At 40.7% G+C, this 17,627-nt stretch overlaps 1 protein-coding gene across 1 annotated transcript in view; it reads left to right on the top strand.

Moving 5' to 3' along the window:
* The window catches only part of SLC26A3 (solute carrier family 26 member 3), a 48,635-nt gene that overhangs the window by 12,883 nt on the left and 18,125 nt on the right, over positions 1-17,627 (top strand). Inside the window, exons 2-8 of the mRNA XM_027539651.1 lie at positions 9,241-9,455; positions 9,930-10,069; positions 11,304-11,414; positions 11,906-12,078; positions 14,126-14,290; positions 15,807-15,959; positions 16,669-16,751. Of these exons, the coding sequence (XP_027395452.1) occupies positions 9,325-9,455; positions 9,930-10,069; positions 11,304-11,414; positions 11,906-12,078; positions 14,126-14,290; positions 15,807-15,959; positions 16,669-16,751 (956 nt within the window). The 5' untranslated portion in view covers positions 9,241-9,324. The remainder of the gene's footprint in view (positions 1-9,240; positions 9,456-9,929; positions 10,070-11,303; positions 11,415-11,905; positions 12,079-14,125; positions 14,291-15,806; positions 15,960-16,668; positions 16,752-17,627) is intronic.

Raw genomic sequence — 17,627 nt, forward strand, 5'->3', positions numbered from 1 at the left:
CCCTGTCTGAAAGGGGCAGGCAAATTCAGGGCGCTGAAGATGTCACTGTGGATGGAGGGAAGAAAACAATAGGCAGAGCAGAGCTAAATAGGGTTGTGGAGTTGGGCAAGAGTTATCATGCAAGACTTTGGAGGCCTTTTATCCTAAGTACTACCATTAGCTTTCTAATGAGACCTAGCATGAAAAAAATCATTCTAACTATTGGGTAGTGAGAAGACTGGAAGGGCTAAGAGAGGAAAAGAGAAGTGCAGCACGAGGCTATTGTGAGAGATGGTGGTGATTTAGGCTAGGAGGCAAGAGTGAGATGAAAATTTGTAATATATTTTGGAAATAGATTCAGCAGGACTTGGTGATGATGCATTGGCTAGGGGTTGTGTTTGCATGAGAAAGTAAGAACATGACTCTTGGATTTCTGACATGAGTAGAGGAGGTGTTCTTTACTACAGTAGGGAAGATTAGAGATGAAGCAGATTTGGGAGGAAAGATCAAGGTTTCAGATCTACATGTGTCAAGTGTGAAATGCCTGTGGGACTTCCAAAGAGAGATACCAGGTACACAGTTTAAATATGTGGATCTGGAGGGCTGAAGTTAGAAACATGAAACTCCCTCAGAGCCGTGGGACTCTTATTTAGTGTAGAGAGAATGACATGGGGTGGGGGGATGGGGGGCTGCTGCTGCTGCTGCTGCTGCTAAGTCGCTTCAGTCGTGTCCAACTCTGTGTCACCCCATAGACGGCAGCCCATCAGGCTCCCCGGTCCCTGGGATTCTCTAGGCAAGAACACTGGAGTGGGTTGCCATTTCCTTCCCCAATGCATGAGAGTGAAAAGTGAAAGTGAAGTCGCTCAGTCGTGTCCGACTCTTAGCGACCCCATGGACTGCAGCCCACCAGGCTCCTCTGTCCATGGGATTTTCCAGGCAAGAACACTGGAGTGGGGTGCCATCGCCTTCTCTGGGGGAGGGAGGACCTGGAACTCTACAGAGAGCTTGCGCTTGCACCTGAACAAATGTCTCCTAGAGTGGCAGAATACAAAGAAACTGTAAGGAACTAAAAAGAAGTACACACAAGCACAGTTGGGGCAAATTATGAACAATAAGATACAAAGAAAGGCCACAAACCAACTGCCACTTCCAAGGTGCTGGGAATGAAAGCAGGGTACTATTATGCATGACTCCTGCAATAGCACCACCAACGGGGTGGGCAGACCACCTAAGCCAGCCCTCTGGTCTGACCCAGATGTATCAACTCACCCCTACCTTCACCCCATTTAAGGAACCAGCCCACCCTCCTCAGGGAGCAAGCAAAGGAACCCGTTACTTGTTCTCACTCCCTCGTGCAGCAGCACCAATCCCAACAAAGCTTGCCTGAATTTCTCACCTTGTCTGTTATCAGTTTCTATTGATTCCAGAGTCCAAGGACTCAAACTGGTAACAAGAAGAAAAGGGAGTCTAGGACAGAAGGGAATGCCAAGCAAGGAGTTGGGTAAAGGTGGAGTTGGCAAAGACATATCAGGTGAAAAATGGAGACAGGTGGGTTGAAAAGAATTAACATTTTAAAAAGAGAATTCCTTGGAAGAGTAGTCAGCACAATCAAATGCTAAAAGGTTGAGTAAGATGAGGATTCAAAATACCCACTGGGTTCAGCAACATAGGGTTTGCTGCTTTTCGTAGGAGCAATATGTTAGAGCCAAAACAGAGGCCTGTTGCCTGGAGTTAGGAGAGCTTCCTAACAAGGGCCTTTATCACACAAGTTAGCCTGTACAACACTCTCTTGCAGCTCATGAGCATTCCATGGAGTGACCCAGCCAAGAAGTAATACCTCTGAACTCCCATCCAAACTGCTAGGAAAAGTGTCAGGAAGACAACCCTCACTGAGATTTTTTTTTCTTAACTTCTACATACACATCTGCTGTGCAAATCTCTGCAAACCAATGTAATGCACACACACACATACAAGTGCAATGAGAGGTATAATCTCACAAGGAACTTGAGGAAGCTGTTGTAATCATCCCTTCTGCTGATCAGAGTCTCAAAGGTCAAGACAACACTGGAGTCTTTCCATTGTTGTAAAAGTTAATGGAAGTTAAGTATTAAAGACGACAGAAAGGTGATTTCCCCACTGCCTTACATAACCTATATATAGTCATCAATACACATATGGATGCATGCAGAACCTATAAAACTAAGTGGATGGACACTGCCTCTTAGAACTGGGCTATATTTCAACATCGCTGAACAGCCTCAATGACTGTGTATCAGGTAGGAAATACATTTATGATTTTTTACTCAAATTGGTTTTCTGTTTCTTGCAAATGGTATATTTTCTGACTGAAACATATTCAAAAGTTAGGGTGGCATTCTTGAGTTTATTCCATGATCAGGAATATTTTAAATCATACCTAACAATAGGCTATGGATAAGGAAGTAGCAACCCACTCCAGTATTCTTGCCTGAAAAATTCCGTGGACAGAGGAGCCTGGTGGGCTGCAATCCATGGGGTTACATGACTGAGTACGCAGGTATGAGGAGGGTGGAGGTAGATGGGTTGGTAGCAATAAACTGGTAGAACTAAAAAAAAAAATTATACCTAACAATAGGCTTAAAATGTTAGTCTGGAGCCATAGCAATGTGATGTAAACATTTGAGTAGATTTTGATATGACATTTGAGTAAACGTCTGTATGCATTTTTAGGACTTAAAATAGCCCTTTCAATGATAGCAGGGTTTTGTATTCATTATTCCCATATTCCTTTTATTCTACACTCAAATCTGATTTTATGAGTAGACCATCTATTCTGAAGTTTAGCAAATAAAGCAGGCTTTTAGGAAAGGATTTTCCAGGAGATAGGATGATCTATTAGAAGGTGTTGAGAAAAGTCTTTTGGTCCAGAAGTGAGGGATTTAAGTGCCAAACTCCCCAGATAGTCCAAGAAGGGAAAACGGGAGTGGAGCTGCTGCTGCTGCTGCTAAGTCACTTTAGTCGTGTCCGACTCTGTGCAACCCCATAGATGGCAGCCCACCAGGCTCCTCCGTCCTTAGGATTCTCCAGGCAAGAATACTGGAGTGGGTTGCCATTTCCTTCTCCATTGGGAGTGGAGGGGGGCGTGCAAAAAGGGAATAGAAACAAGTAGGACAGATAGTAAAAAGGAAGAGAGAGAGAAAAAAATTGCCACTGGAAAGCAGCAGAGTGTCATATGCCACGATTAATACTATATTGTGCAGCAGTATTTTTCCTATGGATTACCAGCCCTAACAAAAAATTCATTTCATTCTCTAAAATGTCAGAAGATTACACACATTCTCCTAAATGTGAGCATGGGAAATAACTTATTAAATTTCTGGATTAAATAATTTTCTTTTCCAAAGAAAATTTGTCATTCAGAAAAACAGTGTAATGAAAGTTGGCCACATAAAGATCATTTCTACTGAGAAATGAGGAAGCAAATATTTGATTTCAGACAAAAGTAGTTTTAGAGTGGGTTAGTTTTACAGTGGGTTAACACATATCTTGCCTCCTCCATCTTGATAAATGAATAAGTATATAAGTAAATGAACAAATGTCTCAATGTCTACTAAACAGCTTATATTTGACTAAGGAACAAAATCCACAAAATCAGAATGGATGTTTTTAAATTGCTGAATAAATAAGTAATAACCTGGTTCAGCTTCTCTCCATGATGGAGGTCCTTGGTTCTCCAAACAAGAAGAAAAGAGCCTTCCTCCAGCCTCTGTTTCACTTTATTGGGTAGTAAAGGGGAGAATAATCAGGTTCACTTGAATGAGATTGAACTCCAGGCTACCCGGGCTCACATTCTGTGTGTGTGACATTGAGAGCAGGAGCGTGGCAGAGGGGCTCTTCTGCACAAGGACAAGAGCACTGTGTGTATGTGTCTCATCTGGAACTCTGTCCCCTTGTCTCTCAGGGATTCAGGGCTCACGGGTGCCCCTACATCAAAAGGCAGAGAAGAGTACATACTGGAAAGGATCGTTCACAAGACCTGGCTTCTTGTCCTAGCCCTGTCACTTGCTTAGCTGTGAAACTTGGCAAAGTCTTCTATCTTCTCTGATCTCAATTTCTTGATCTGTAAGTTAACGATAATAATTTCTACCTTCTCTGCTCAAGGGAGAAAAGTGAAAGTGCTTAGAAAAACGCAAAGCCTTAGAGAAAGTCAAGGGATTCTCTTTAATTTTGTCAGCTTCATGGGTCTGAGATGCCTTCTTAACAACTTAACACTTAACGTTTTTCATAACAGTTCATCCTTTTGTCCAACAAAATCCTCTGTTTCAGTATTTGTCTCACTAGCCTTTGAACATGATGTCTTAATCCCCCATTGCTTTCTTATCTCTTTCAAACTTATCTGTTCTTTAAGGTCTAACACAATTCCTAGATAAAATCTTTCTCAGTGCCAACCCACATTCACATCCCTTCTTCTTACAATTTGTTATCTGTATCACTCACATTGGACACTCCTTCTATGGAAGTAAACTTTGGAATTTAGAACCACATCATTTCTATATCTTTTGTTTATAGTTCAATTTATCTCAAAAAATCTTCCTGAGTAATGACTACTTTACAGGTACTCTGCAAAAAGAAAAGAAATGATTACGTTTGGGCTTTGTCCTTGAGGAACTGAGTCTTATTGGCAAGAGAAACTTATAAACAAATAATGACAATTCAGTATCCTCTGGGACAGAAATGCCTACCAGGTGTGTACAAAAGGAAATGATTAGCTCTTTTTAGAGGATTCCATGAAGGCTCTACAGCACCGTCATATCTTACACAGTTATGTTAGGAAGTTTTCCTAAAAAACAATAGAATAATAAATGCTTGTTGAAGGAACAAACCATTGGTCATTGACAGCCAAGTATTTGAAAGGATGAATTGGAATTTACCAGGTGTTGGAGGAGAAAAACACAGGTAAAGGAAAAAGTGCATGCAAAGGAACGGGGGTGATGTTAAATATCATTTGTTTGTTAAGAAATTTCTGTAATTATGAAGGAGGAGTGAAGAAACTTGTGAGATAGGCCAGAACCAAAATATGCAGGGCCTTGTATATGCTAGGAAGCTTAGATAGCTAGACACTTTAACATTACGTTGAAATAAATGGGTGAGAATGGAAAACTGTCAATTCTGGAGAAGTTTAGAATAAATATGAAGTCATAGAAAAGATGGTAGCACTAATATTTTCAGACAGGTACCAGCTGACTGTGTCATGTAGAGTCTACTGGTCAATATTAAACTCAGTCCTGAAATTATTACCTATGCAATTAAAGCTAAGAAGGCTCTCCTTATATACCCTAATTTCAGTCTTCACAATGGCCCTTTGTTGTTGTTTAGTCGCTAAGTACTGTCTGACTCTTTTACAACCCCATGGAATGTAGCCCACCAGGCTCCTCTGTCCATGGCATTTCCCAGGCAAGAATACTGGAGTGGGTTGCCATTTCCTTCTCCAGGGAATCTTCCCCACCCAGGGATCAAACCCACATCTCCCACCTTGGCAGGCTGATTCTTTACCACTGAGCTGTCTGGGAAGCCCTTACAATGCCCCTACAAGGAAGGTAATGACATCCCTTTTCACCATGAGAAAAACTAAGGATTGATGCACTTGCCCAGAGCAACTCAAACTATGGCCAAGTAATGATGTGAAGGCAGGTCTACTTAGCTGCCAAATTCTCACTCTTTTCGGCTGCACCTCCTGACTGCATTAGGCTTGACTTAGTTTCTCAGCAGTAAGACTGATAATAATGATTGCCAATAAAAAGAGCTGTCAATAATAAAAATAATGTTTAGTGCCTGAACTAAGATGAAAACTGAACTAAGTTCCTAGAAGGTGTTATAAGACCGCTGTAAAGCAGGTACATAAGCGAACTTCTTGACTAAGCAATACAGGATGCTCTTATATTCTTGCCCACTGAACTAGAGTTGTGTGCATCATCCATATTATTTTAGCAGAAAAAACATCCAAAATATTTTTCTATAGCCATTTGCTTTGGGACTCTTTAGAGATACTGCCCCACACCCTCAGGATCCTCTTTCCAGCCCCATCACCTTTTTAACAAAAATAATAATATTTATTCTTTTTGCCTGTGCTAGGCCCTCACTGCTGTGTGTAGTCTCTCTCAAGTCGAGGTGAATGGGGAGCTACTCTCTAGTTGGGGGGCAAGAGCTTCTCATTGCCGTGGCTTCTTTTTGTTGCACAGCACAGGCTCTGGGGCATGCAGTCTGTAGCAGCTGTGGCTTAGGATCAGTAGCTGCAGAGGCTCCAGATTGCAGGCTCATTAGTTCTGGTGCACTGGTTCCTCTTTGGCTGTGGATTGGGGTCCCTCTGAAAGTGTTCCCTGGACCCATTATTCTGCTTATTCTCCCACCTCTCCCCGAGGTGTAGCTATCTTCAAGACATGGCTGTATTTCCCATTGTCCAAAGACCAATTCATGAAATAAGGCTGACTTACTTCTGGTTTTCCGCTGACTGGCACAGCGGTATTTTGAAATCTGGCTCAGGGTGGAGTCAGTGACAGCCAACTTTGTGCAAGGGTGGTGGAGGTATCTACCGTGACTGGGGAGAGGCCAGGAAATATTCAGCATACCTGCTTGCCTCCTGGATTCAAATGACCACCAATTGAAGAAAAATACTAGCATCACTTATGCGCATCTTGGTTCAAATTAGTTTCCCACAGGAAGGGCAGACGCTGAAAGAATAGAACACTGAATGGATAAATGTATAAATGCTGAGATATGCAAAGGTTAGGGCGATGGACACTTTTCAGAGGAGTGGGGCAGGCAGAATGGAGGTGCCCAGGTAGCCGGAAGCCCGGTGGTGACAGTTTTGCACAGCCCGTTGTGGATGGGTGGAGTTTGGGGGGTTGGAGGGGAATGGGTAATGTACACGACTCTCCCTAATTCCTATAAATATCAAAGTGTTATTAATAAATCAAAATGGTTAAATTGGAAAAAACTGAACTCTATAAAATAATCCCAGGACTAAATTTGTGCTTGGGGCAGGGGGTTGGTGGCAGGGAACGCAGAGAAAGACAAACTTGTATGCCTAAGTCACAGGACCAAAGAATGTAGGTATATGTATATATGTGTATGTGTGTCTGTGTATGTAATCGATATGAAATAAAAGCCAAAAAATTAAAAAGAACACATCATAGGAAAGGAGATAAGAGTGGAAATGTATACAAATGAGATTTAAAGTTCAAAAATCATTAGGAGGAAAAGTGCCTGAGAATGAATTTCAATCCCCCAAAACCACTGACCCCTTAATGAACCCAGAGAAAAATCTGAGGCATGAAGATAAAACAGAAATGAAAAGGTTATACATTAATATGGGTGTCATATTTGAAACTGAAATTGTTACTCTAAGCACCAAGAAAAAAAGTTTTCCAAGAATTTCTGAGGTAAAGGTAACATGTTCAAGTTGTTTTGTTTTTAAATTAAGAAAAATCACTTTTGAATTCCTAACTAAATTAGGTCATTCTCAAGAATCCCAGAAATGATGGACTGGGGAATGACATTAATTTATGAGTGTCAGGAGCTTTTTTCAGCAGAGACACCAAAGAAGTGGATGATTCAGTGGCTCAGATGGTTGGTTACATGTGGACTATAAGGCAGCTGCTTTCGGGAGCAGTGATGGCGGCCTAGGGAAGAACCACAAGATCGGAATTGTGGCCCTCAAGCTCTCTAAATTCTGTAAAGATTTCTTAAGCAACCCTGACTCTTGCCCTCAAGCACTCCCTTTGTAGTCTGAGCCTTTGACCCACAAAAGAGCCAGACATGGTCCTCCTCAGGGAAGGCAGCTTCATGGAGATGGAGATGTAATCATATCTGCCATCCTTGTCACTAGTAAAAAAGATTAGACCATAACGTAACAGAGACAAAACACATAACAGCAAAAGGAAGGAGAAAAAAAATAAAATGACTAAGGAAAAGAACTAATGTGTTTCCATCAAAACCTGCTGGAAAATATGAGTAAAGCAACAAAACGGGGGCTTTTTTTTTTTTGTCCATGGCAGCATCTGCCATAAATAGAATGCACAGTACCTGAGTCATCTTCATTCTAAGGTTGGCTAGATTGGGGACATTCCTGGCCACCCAGTGGTTAAGACTTGGAGCTTCCCCCATAGTAGGTGTTGGTTCAATCCCTGGTTGAGGAGCAAAGATCCCACATGCCTCGTGGGGCAGCCAAAAAAGAAAAGAGAGGAAAAATTTATTTATAGGACTTCCTGGCTGCAGTCTACCGGGTCGCAAAGAGTTGGACACAACTGAGTGACTGAACTGAACAGAACTTGGCTGTCCAGTGGTTAAGACTTCGACTTCCAATGCCAGGGCATGGGTTTAATCCCTGGTCAGGAAACTAAGAGCTCACATGCCTTGCAGCCAAAAAATCAAAACATAAAACAGAAGGAATACTGTAACAAATTCAATAAAGATTTTTATTTATTTATTTTTGCAGTTAAATGTTTAAAGGAATATTTACAGCATTAAATACTTTTTAAAAATTATTTATTTATTTTATTTTATTTTATTTTTTAACTTTACAATATTGTATTGGTTTTGCCATATATCTCCATGAATCCACCACAGGTATACACGTGTTCCCCATGCAATAAAGATTTTTAAAATGGTCCACATAAAGAAAGAATAGCGAAAAGGGTCTCACAGTCATAACAAAGTTCACAGGGACTCAAATGCTAGAGGTCAAGCCAGAGGTTGCGGCAGAAATGATAAGAAAATAAATGGGCAATATGCCTTGAATTTCAGATTAAAAGCATTTCAAAAGATATTACAAAAATTCTGATGGATAAAATGAAATAGCCTTGGCTCGAGTTAGCAGCAATGAATAGACTTTGATTTAAATCTTATCTGTCCCAATATCCACAATGCCATAACTTTGGAAACTTTACTGAAAAAAAAAAAAATTGAGTAAATTCTTTTCTTGAGATCTCGCTTTACAAATCAAAAATGCACTGACTGGTTAGTAAACTGAGTCACTTCCTATTGTTCTTTGGCAATCTTTTAAAAATCAATCAATCAAAACCCTTGTTTACTTACCCAATGAATCCATGTCCAGCTCATTGCAGTAAAAAGAGATATCATTGTCACAAAACACAGTCTAGGTCCCTTAATCCAGCCTCTTTTGATCTCAAAAGGTGGTAACATTCAGTTCAGAGCTCACTCATCTGTAAATTGCATCACATTATCTCTGAGTTATTTAAGAAGCAAGCTCTGTTTGGTTTCAGGCATTTTAACCTGCTAAAGGCAAGAAGGGTTTGCCACATAGTTTCAAAGGTCTTCCACTTACTACAACCCTCAGAGAGGGCAAAATGATCGAGCCCATTGGGAATCAGTATGTTGTGGCCAGGCCAGTGTATTCTGCAAATGCTTTTGGGGAAGACCATAAGAAGAAACAAAGACATCATAAGACGCTTCTGGATCATCTCAAAAAGTTGTGCCGGTAAGATATTTTTCTAAAGTACTGGTATTAGGAGTAAATGAAGCACTTTCTCTGAAATTTTTAAGCTTCCAAGTTCTTCTTTCTAGCCCAGTCTCCAGAGTCAGTCTTTGATTTCCAAACCTCCTACTCCAGGGCTAGAAAGGTAGTCTCTGAAATGAACACTATCTCAGCTCTCGACACAATCTTTCCATATCAGAAAACTGATAGATGAGGACAGAGGAAAATTTTCTGTCAAGTGTTGTACAAGTCAAGCTGAGGATGACAAATAAGTTCTATTGTGGCTAAAGAAAAGAAATATTGTTCTTTAAAAAAAAATCCTTTGGTGGTAGTCAGGGCAGCTAGTACGTGTAAAGAGGTGAATATTAGTGGGAAGATTAGTGAAATGATATCATCTTCAACAAATTTCCATCTACAATAGGTACTAAACTTAAAATTGGATATTAATTAACTGACCTGTGGTTTTCATTGTTTCAGCTGTTCTGCACAAAGGGCCAAGAAAATTGCCTTCTCCTCGTTCCCCATAGCATCTTGGTTGCCAGCATATCGCATAAAGGAATGGCTCCTCAGTGACATTGTTTCTGGAATCAGCACAGGGCTGGTGGCTGTACTGCAAGGTAACTTTTTTTGAGATGTAATTTATATATCACAAAATTCATCCTTTTAACGTGTAAATTCAGTATTGGGTTTGTTTGTTTGTTTTGGATATTTACAAAATATTGTGCAACTAAGGTTCTGCAACTATCATGGCTAAATAATTCTGAGACATTCTCACCATATGCATACCCCCAAATCTCTTGCAAATCACTTCCCATCCTCCCTCCACCCAGCCCCTTGGCAACAACTTTCTGTCTCAATGGAGTTATCTATTCTGGACATTTCATGCAAACAGAATCATAGAACATATCAATCTTCTGTGTCTTGTTTCTTTCACTTAGCATAATGTTTGCAAGTTTCTCCCATGATGTACAAGTCCTTCATGCACTTTTATGGATGAATAAGATCCTACTCTATAGATACACTACATTTTGTTTGTGCGTTCATGAGTTGATGGACATTGGGTTGTCTCCACCCTGTGGCTTTTATGAATAACACTGATACTATTATGAACACTTGCACACAAGTTTTTGTGTGAATGTATGTTTTAATCCTCTTGGGTATATACCTAGGAGTATAATTGCTGTGTCATATAATAATTCATTAGCAATGGTGAAGATTCAAATTCCTCCACATCCTTGTGAACACTTGTTACTGTCTGCCTTTGTTACTTTAGCTATCCTACTGAGTATGAAATGGTGTCTCACTGTGGTTTTGATTTGCATTCTTCTAATGACTAATGATGTTGAGTATCTTTTCATGTGCTTACTGGCCATTTGTATATCTTTGGAGAAATGTCTAATTTAAATCTTTTGTATATTTTAAAATTAGGTTATGTATCTTTTATTTTTGAGTTGCAATGGTTGCTTACACATTCTGGATAATAGACCTTTATCCAACATATGATTTGCAGGTAATCTCTCCCTTTCTGAGGGATGTCATTTCCCTTTTTCATAGTATCTTTGAAGTACCCATTTTTACATTTTGATGGAGTCCAGTTTATGTGTTTTAAATTTGGCCACTTATGCTATAGATGTCACTAAGAAACCCTTGCTTAATTCAAGGACACAAAGGTTTATACCTAAGTTTTCTTGCAATAGTTTTATAGCTTTAGCTCTTACATTTACATCTTTGATACATTTGAGTTAATAAAACAAGTTTTAAGGTGCAATCTTAAATAACTAGAAGACCCTAATAAAAACTTCTATGATCCCTTTGCATGAAATAAAAACACTGATGCTTGTATATTTACAGGTTTAGCATTTGCTCTGCTAGTCACCATCCCCCCAGGCTACGGGCTATATGCAGCCTTTTTCCCAGTCATCATCTACTTTTTCTTGGGCACTTCCAGACACATATCTGTGGGTAAGTGAATTACTGGGCTAATTAATGCTCATTGCTTTTTCTTTATGAATGATGTTATCCATGCATTGTATATGCGTGCTAAGTTGATTCAATTGTGTCCGACTCTTTGCAAACCTATGGACTGTAGCCTGCCAGGCTCCTCTGTCCATGGGATTCTCCAGGCAAGAATACTGGAGTGGGTTGCCATGCCCTCCTCCAGGGGATCTTCCCAACCCAGGGATCAAACCTACAGTCGCTTATGTCTCCTGCACTGGCAGGCGGTCTCTTTACCACTGGCGCCACCTGGGAAGCCCCAGTCATGAATTGTATCAATTCCATATTGTGCAACATCCAGAAGAGGAGTCATAATTTCTTGTAATTACAAATTAGAACTGGGGCTTGGGAAGGAGACCAGAACTCCAGATGGTAATCTTTCTACATGCTACATTTTGGTTGAAAGACAACTGTGCTATGGGGAAGCATAATGACTACAATTCACTCTGTCTTATTAGGTCCATTTCCAGTTCTGAGTATGATGGTGGGAGCAGTAGTTGTGAGACTAACCCCAACAGACAGTGCAGCTGATTCAACATTCACTAATAGCTCAATGACTAACGATTCATCAATAGATGAGCAGAAAGTGATAGTGGCTGCAACAGTTACAATTCTTTCTGGAATCATCCAGGTGAGCATTTTGTCATAAAATCTACCCTCCCCAATCTATGTGTCCTGACTGGTACACATCTTTCTGGTTTTTCTACTTCTTGCCACCCCTCCCAACTCTTCCTGTTGTGCCTCCTTCAGTGGCCCACTGGAAATAATTTAAGAAGAGTCACTCATGGCAACCGTAAGAAGAGGGACAGATCCACTTTGCAAAGAGGAGTGAATGTGGGTCTGGAAAGTAGGAAAAATGAGAACTTGGAGGCACATGTGATGACAAGTAAATGCTGAATTCAATAAAATACCTGGGAATTAATACACTCCCAGTTCTTACTAAACAGAACTGTATGCAAGTAATAGAGAAACTGGCAGCTAGGAAATTTTTTCTCATTTCACATTGTGTGTGTGTGCTCAGTCACTTCACTTGTTTCTGACTCTTTGCCACCCCATGGACTATAGGCCGCCAGGCTCTTCCATGGGACTATCCCAGCAAGAATACTGGAGGGGGTTGCCATTTCCTACTCCAAGGGATCTTCCCAACCCAGGGATAGAACTGGTGGCTCCTGCATTGGCAGGCAAGTTCTTTACCACTGAGTCAACTGGGAAGCCCAATTTCTTATTGAAAGTGAAAGTGTTAGTTGCTCGGTCATGTCCAACTCTTTGTGACCCTATGGACTCTGTCCATGGAATTCTCTAGGCAAGAATACTGGAGTGGCTTGCCATTTCCTTCTGTAGGGGATCGTCCTGGCCCAGGGATCAAACCCGGGTCTCCCACATTGCAAGCAGATTCTTTATCATTTCAGCCACCAGGGAAGCCCTGAAGCTTACCATCTGAGCCACCAGGAAAGCCCCAGATGGTAAAGAATCTGCCTGCAATGTAGGATAACCAGGTTCGATCCCTGGGATGGGAAGATACCCTGGAGAAGAGAATGGCTACGCACTCCAATATCGTTGACTGGAGAATTCTGTAGTCCACATAGATTAGAGAGGGGCTTAAAGACTTACTCCCAAGCCACACCCCTACCACCATGCTGCTAAGTCGCTTCAGTAGTGTCCGACTCTGTGCGACCCCACAGATGGCAGCCCACCAGGCTCTGCCGTCCCTGGGATTCTCCAGGCAAGAACACTGGAGTGGGTTGCCATTTCCTTCTCCAATGCATGAAAGTGAAAAGTGAAAATGAAGTCACTCAGTAAGTGTCCAACTCTTCGTGACCCCATGGACTACAGCCTACCAGGCTCCTCCATCCATGGGATTTTCCAGGCAAAGAGTACTGGAGTGGGTTGCCATTGCTTTCTCCTGTCCTCAAGATGTTAGATAGTGATAATGTCAAACTCCTCAAGGTGTTGCCTAAAGACAAAAGCGTTAAAAAAAAGTCAATTCAAACCAAGACATAGTGACATGTCAGTTCAATGATGGAGTCTGAGTGCATCTCCGATTCTAGTGCTTTTGCAAACTCACAGCTTAGGTTGCATTCTGGTGACAGGAGTGGAGAGTCAGACCAACTTTCTATATCCATTTACCTTATTATTGCAAAATCCTAATGCTTTGGGGGAATGAATCAGTTTTGCCCTCAGTTAAAATCAAGCAGTTTTGATGTCATAAACAGTTATGTATTTTCCAACAAAAGTCGACCAACTTGTTTGAGGGAATCTGAATGGATGCTTGCCCATGCATGCAACAGCAACCAAAAAAAGGTAACTGACAATTCCCCGGGAAAAAGTTATGAAGACTGATGTTAGATAAAATTCTGCTATGAAAAGTTTATGGGGTGAGTCTCCTGAGAATACCTTGCCTTCAAAAGAGGGAAGAAAAGAAACATGCTAGTTCTTGGAGGTATACTGAAATGATGTGCTATTTGAACACCATGTAACATTTGGGGTGGGGGTGGGGAGGAGGGAAGCAGAAGGAGGTACCTTAATGGAAGGTGTTCCAGGAGGCTGAGACACTTTTCTTCCAGACCCAAGAGTGGAGGCTGAATCTCCACAGTTTGAACCATTTCAGTGGTTGATCTTTCAGATTGTCGAGGTGTATTGCGAATCTACACTAACAAGGCTCTGCCCTCTCTTTGCAGTTGCTGATGGGGGTTCTACGGCTGGGCTTCGTGGTGATTTATCTATCTGAGTCCCTTATCAGTGGCTTCACCACCGCTGCCGCTATTCATGTTTTGGTTTCCCAGCTCAAATTTATGTTTCAGCTGACAGTCCCGGCACACACCGATCCATTTTCACTTTTTAAAGTGAGTATTTTTTTTGCTTCAAAGATAAGGAATACATGAAATTCACGATCGTGTTTCCCAGAGAACTTTCCTTTTGTGCCTTTGCTGTGGGGCTTACTTAACAACTTCCAGGAAATCAACAGGCTGTGAAATGTATTCACATGAAGAAAAAATTAGTGGCAAAGAGAACAACACTGAAAATCTTTCACAACTCCCATGCAGCTGATGTAAACAACAGAAATTAAGTATCACTTCTTTTAGATTTGACTCTTCGGTATATTTTAAAAGAAAAAAAATGATGGCGCACATTTTAAAATCTTTCTCAAAATCTTATGTTGAAAGAAATGTGCTAATTGGATGGCACTGCATCCCTATTTCTAAAAAAGCAGGTCTTGTTTTTTTAGAATTGAAATTCTTCTGACTCTTATGTATCCTTATTTATAAAGCAAAAGGAAATTGGCCAATATGTAAACAGAACAGTGGTTCTTCTCTCCTCTGGAGGATGTACTTTAGAACAAACAGTGTTCTTAGCGCCTCTGAATTTATGTATTTAAGTCCTCACTCTTTTTTTTTTCTTTTGTGAGTCTAGCTAAAGGTTTGTCTCCTCTGTTTATCTTTTCAAAAAGCAAGCTTTTAGTTCCATTGATCTTTTCTATTTTTTTCTTTTTTAAGTCTCTGCTTAAATTCTTCCCTCTCTGTTCTTTGTTATTTCCTTCTCTTTCCTGACTGTGGGGCTTGTTAGTGCTTCTATCAAGACAGTGTTTGGGAGTCTGAGACAAAACTTGCTCCAAGTTGGAACCAGACCTCTCTCACTCCCATTCAGAGCTATTCCAGAAGTGGAATCTTTTGGGAGTCATTTGGGATCTAGTCTGGGCCTGCTTGAGCTGTCCAGATCCCATAGATATGGAAATCCAACTGGCCTTGGGAATTAAGACTGTAAACAGTGCACAGCTAGCCAGGAAACTATTTTCCAAAGGGACAGAGAGAGTCAATGAAGAAATATAAGGGGTCTGAACCTTAAAAAAAAAAAGCCAGGAATTAAGGGGAAACATGCTAAGAAAAACTATCAGAGGTGAAAGGTGATTCCCTGGACAGAGCAATATAGTATTGATTATGAAATGAAAAATGAAGTATACATATAGCTGATTCACTTCGTTGTACAGGAGAAACTAACACAGCATTGTAAAGCAATTTTCCTCCAATAATAAAAACAAGAAACAAACAAAAATGATGGCAATGACACCTAAGAGTAGAAGAGACCAGTTATAAAAATGTGAAACGCATCCCAGAAAATTTGACACTAGATGAAGAGCATCAATAAACCAGTGTGATGACAATGCTATGCTAACTTACTCTTCACGTATCTCCATGCTAGTCTCTACAGTTACTAGGGTTTAACATGAGCAGAACAGGCAATTGCTATCCATCTGTCAGTCCTTTCATGTCTTATGTTTATTTTTATGTGTTTGGAATTAAGTGTTGTATCCAAATTACACATTAATATAGCACTTGGGTTTTTTAATTTTTATACTTTCAGGTCCTAGAGTCCGTATTCTCACAAATAGAGAAGACTAATATTGCAGACCTTGTGACATCCTTGGTTATCCTGGTGGTGGTATTTGTGGTTAAAGAAATAAATCAGCGCTACAAAGCCAAGCTTCCAGTGCCCATCCCAATTGAACTCATTGTGGTAAGTGATCATCTTCAGGTTTCCTTTCATAATTTGTTTGCCTTGTGTTTTTTTTTTTTTTAATTAATTATTTATTTCAACTGGAGGCTAATTACTTTACAATATTGTGGTGGTTTTTGCAATACATTCACATGAATCAGCCACGGGTGTACATGTGTCCCCCATCCCGAACCCCTCTCCCACCTCCCTCTGGGTTCCCAGTACACTGGCTTTGAGTGCCCTGTTTCATGCATTGAACTTGGACTGGTGATCTATTTCACATATGGTAATATACATGTTCCAATGCTATTCTCTCAAATCATCCCACCCTCACCTTCTGCCTTGTGTTTTTATGTTGAAAACCCTCCCTCTCTGTAAATTAGGAGGTTTTGGTGAGACAGGCAATCTCGCTGCAATTTCTGGTATGACATTTAGTATGGTATTTCTCTTCATTCATAATTTAATAACTTGCTTTGACGATTTGGGGTTTATTCTTTCCATGTAAGGCAAGAGAAGCCTGGTGATAGACTCATTGGAATGAAGCTGTGGTTCTGTTTCAGTAGTACATTAGAATTGCCTTGGGACTTTTCAAAAAGTAGCCAAACCTGAGCTTGAGATTCCTATGTAATAGGTCAAAGAGTGGCCTTTGGCAATGGTACTTTTTTTTTTTCAAAGCAAGACTCTTAGTGACATCTCCCATTTCTAACATGGGCAATTTGCATCTTTGCAGACTGTGATCGCAACAGGTGTGTCCTATGGCTTTGACTTCAAAAGAAGGTTTAATGTGGCTGTGATTGGGGAGATGAAACCTGGGTAAGTGTCTTTCTCATGATGGCCTCTCCAAGCACCAATTAGAGAGCTAGCAGTAGTGACAGAGGACTCTAAGCTGAAAGGCACTAACCCTCCTCAGCACTCTCCCTGCATCTGGCATCCATCCTGCATCCAAGAGGAAGGCTCACTTTTGTCCTTCTAGGAATAAGTCACGAAGGACATCAGGTCTGCAGTTCTTAATATCAGAAAGTGTCTCCACGCGAAAGAACGCACAAATCAGAGAAGGGACTCCCAAGCACGTAAAAGCAAGATAGTAGAAGCAGAAAAAGAGGTTAAACTTGTTCCTTCTCATAAAAAAGAACCGAGAGAAACCAGATTTCCCTGGCCATTAATTACCATAAACATTATGTAGTATTTTGTTTGACGTTACTGGAGCCAAGTTCCAATAGTTCAAAGGAGACACTGAAGGAATACCTGCCACACACTGCTTGAGCAATCCAGATGGGCACACTCTGTCCTTTCTCAAGATCAAGTTCAAAACAAGTCCAGAGCAACTCTTACCGCTCCAAAAGGCTGGGAGGTGCAGTTTGTACAAGGAGTTTGAAAATGTAGTCCATTGCCTTTATTCAATTGTTGAGAGAGATCCAGTTTTGTGCTCTTTCCTCTCTCTGCCTTCTGACCATCGCATCAGTTTCTTCCAGCTTGCTTACCAAGGAAACATTTTATTCCTGGTAATGAAACAAAATGAAAACAAAAATGAAAACCTTCCCTCCTTCCAGTACCTAGGAATATTTAAGAATTATTCTAGGAATAAGAATTTATATGCATTTCATTGTTGACTTAAAAATAACTAACTTCTAATAGAAAGTGAAAAGTGAAAGTGAAGTCGCTCAGTTGTGTCTGACTCTTTGGGACTCC

This window comes from Bos indicus x Bos taurus, chromosome 4, assembly GCF_003369695.1.
Source record: "Bos indicus x Bos taurus breed Angus x Brahman F1 hybrid chromosome 4, Bos_hybrid_MaternalHap_v2.0, whole genome shotgun sequence".
Lineage (NCBI taxonomy): Eukaryota > Metazoa > Chordata > Mammalia > Artiodactyla > Bovidae > Bos > Bos indicus x Bos taurus.